At 56.8% G+C, this 2,858-nt stretch overlaps 1 protein-coding gene across 1 annotated transcript; it reads left to right on the top strand.

Moving 5' to 3' along the window:
• Window positions 1–644: 644 nt before the first annotated feature.
• Window positions 645–1,658, top strand: SAYSD1 (SAYSVFN motif domain containing 1). Its single transcript, XM_069851011.1, has 2 exons — window positions 645–809; window positions 1,111–1,658. The coding sequence occupies exons 1-2, from the start codon at window positions 663–665 to the stop codon at window positions 1,369–1,371; spliced, it is 408 nt and encodes a 135-aa protein (XP_069707112.1). The 5' UTR covers window positions 645–662; the 3' UTR covers window positions 1,372–1,658.
• The last annotated feature ends 1,200 nt before the right edge of the window (window positions 1,659–2,858 follow it).

Raw genomic sequence — 2,858 nt, 5'->3', positions numbered from 1 at the left:
GGACTCGTTTCACAGCCTCAACATCCTTCCTGTGGTGAGGGGCCCAGAACTGAACACAGGATTCAAGGAGCGGTCTCACCAGGGCCGAGTACAGAGGGAGAATAACCTCCCTGGATCTGCTGGTCATGCCGTTTCTGATACAAGCCAAGATGCCATTGGCCTTCTCATGTTCAGTCACTGTCAACCAACACACCCAGGTCCCTCTCCTCCAGGCAGCTTTCCAGCCAGACTTCTCCTAGTCTGTAGCACTGCACAGGGTTGTTGTGCCCCAAGTGCAGGACCCGGCATTTGGCCTTGTTAAACCTCATGCCATTGGTCTCAGCCCAGCGGTCCAGCCTGTTCAGATCCCTTTGCAGAGCCTCCCTACCCTCCAGCAGAGCGACTCTTCCACCCAGCTTACTGTCACCCGCAAACTTGCTAAGGGTGCCCTCAATGCCTTCATCCAGGTCATTAATAAAGAGATCGAACACAACAGGACCTGGATCTGCCGCGGGCTCCACTCCTAACTATGAGAGGCAAAGGCAGGACGTGAAACACACCCAGCAACGGGCCCAAACCCTACCCCGCATTCGTGGACCCGCCTCGGTTCGGCGGCTCCGCCCGCCCTCAGCGCTCCCCGGCACCGCCCCCGGGCGCGGCGGCTGCGCAGGCGCGGGGCGGCCATGGCGGCGGCCGTGGAGGGGCGCCTGGCGCGGTTCCGCGCCACCCGGGGCTGCGTGGCCGCCGAGCCGCCGCGCCCCGCCGAGCCGCCGCGAGAGGCCGCGGCCGCAGAAGCCGCCGAGAGAGCGCGGGGCGGGGCCGCCGCAGAGGTGAGCGCCGCGGCGGGCGGGGCGGAGCCTCGGACACGTGTCCCGCTGCCCCCTCCGCGCGCGGAGCCTGAGCCACGTGCCCCGCAGCCCCCTCCGCGGGCTCGTCCCCGAGGGGGCGGAGCCTCCGCCACGTTTCCCGCCGGCACGTCCGCGTGCGCGTCCCTGAGGGGCGGAGCTTGATCCGCGCGTCCCGCCGCTCCCTCCGCGGGCGGGGCCTGAGCCGCGTGCCCGGCCGCCCCCTCCTGTCCCCTCCGCGGGCTTCGAAGCCTGGCGTGACCCGTTCTCGCTGCTGCCTCCGCAGGGGCGTCGGCCGCTGCTGCTGAAGGTGCTGCTGTGGGCGGTGCTGCTGGCGCTGTTCGCCGAGCTGGAGCTGGGGCTGCCTTTCTTCGTCCTCTCGCTGCTCTACTGGATGTACGCCGGCACCCGCGGCCCCGCGGAGCGGCGGCCGGGCGAGCTCAGCGCCTACTCCGTCTTCAACCCCGGCTGCGCTGCCATCGCCGGGACGCTGACGGCTGAGCAGCTGGAGCGGGAGCTGCACTACCGGCCCGGCGCTGGGATCTAGCGACCCACCGCACCGGGGACCCATGGAAGGACTCGAGGAGAAGAGGGGTGTTTCTATGCAAAAAGCCACTTGCGCCTTGCTCCTGGCCCGGTTTGCCCCGAATAAAGCCGTAGCAAAGCGTGTGCTGTGGTCTCTGTCCCTGTCGGCTGCGGCAGCCCTGAGAGGCACAGGCTTTTCATAGAACATTTGGGTGGTTTTGATTGGGAGGGACTTCAAAGTTACCACCTAATTCCAACCCCCACGCCGTGGCCAGGAACAGCTCCCACTAGATGAGGTTGCTCAAAACCTATAGAATCATAGAATCACCAGGTTGGAAGAGACCCACCGGATCATCGAGTCCAACTGGCCTTAAACACCTGGAGCATCCACAACTTCTTTCAGGAAGCTGTTCCAATGCCTCATCATCCTCACACTAAAAAAATTTCGTGCTAATATCTAATCTAAATCCATCCTCTTTCAGTTTAAAACAATTATCCCTCATCCTGCCATTACATTCCCTGATAAAGAGCCCCTCCCCAGCTTTCCTGTAGCCCCTTTAAGTACTGGAAAGGTGCTATAAGGTCTGTGCACAGCCTTCTCTTCTCCAGGCTGAACAATCCCCACTCTCAGCCTATCCTCATACGGGAGGTGCTCCAGCCCTCTGATCATCTTCGTGGCCTCCTCTCAAGATCCCTGGACATAGTACTGCAGATGAGGTCTCACAAGAGTAGAGCGGCAGAATCTCCTCCTTTGACATGCTGGTTACACTTCTTTTGATGTAGCCCAGGATGCAGTTGGCTTTCTAGGCTTTCTGGGCTGCAAGTGTACAGCCGTGGCTGCCAACTAGTGAATTTCCACTCCTGATGCCCCTTGGCACTCGAGGCTGTTGTTTGATGAACCGTTGTGCTGCTTTTCTTCTCAGTACTAGCTAGAAGCCTGTTTCTGAACAAAGGATGTGAAGCACTATACCTATAGCCAAAACAAGCTGCTGCTTCTGTTCCACTTGTGTTTCATTTAACCCAAACATCTGATATTAATGTAAGTTCCCCATTTGCTTCATATTTCTGCTTTCATCATTTGTCACGTATGCAAAAAGATTTATTATTCCTGGCAAATAATACATGTTTTTCTTCATTCATTTTTTTTTTTTTTAAAAAAATAGGATGAATGTACAGCAGACATGGAACTGCAAGAGGCCCCCCAGACAGAAAGAGATTTGCCCTGTCATTGGATTCAGTCCTTTCACCACTGCACGCTTGATGATGCTTCTCACCATCATCACAGAGGTGTACTTCTTGTATGATCCATTGGTATTTTTTATATATAGAACCCTGCATTAAAACAAATCATAACATTAAGTCATAGCAAAGAGCAGCTGGTAGAACTTAAGCTTATGAAGACCGAGTTGAGAAGAAAAGTCACGAATTGGTCTTTCAAATCCTGTTTCATTATGCCTTTTCTAATTTAAGTTGCACACCATGTTCAGGTTTGACTTACCCCATGTTCTC

The sequence above is a fragment of the Phaenicophaeus curvirostris genome, chromosome 2 (assembly GCF_032191515.1).
Source record: "Phaenicophaeus curvirostris isolate KB17595 chromosome 2, BPBGC_Pcur_1.0, whole genome shotgun sequence".
Lineage (NCBI taxonomy): Eukaryota > Metazoa > Chordata > Aves > Cuculiformes > Cuculidae > Phaenicophaeus > Phaenicophaeus curvirostris.
The sequence above is the reverse complement of the archived record's forward strand: the minus strand, read 5'-3'. Positions and strand labels throughout refer to the sequence as shown.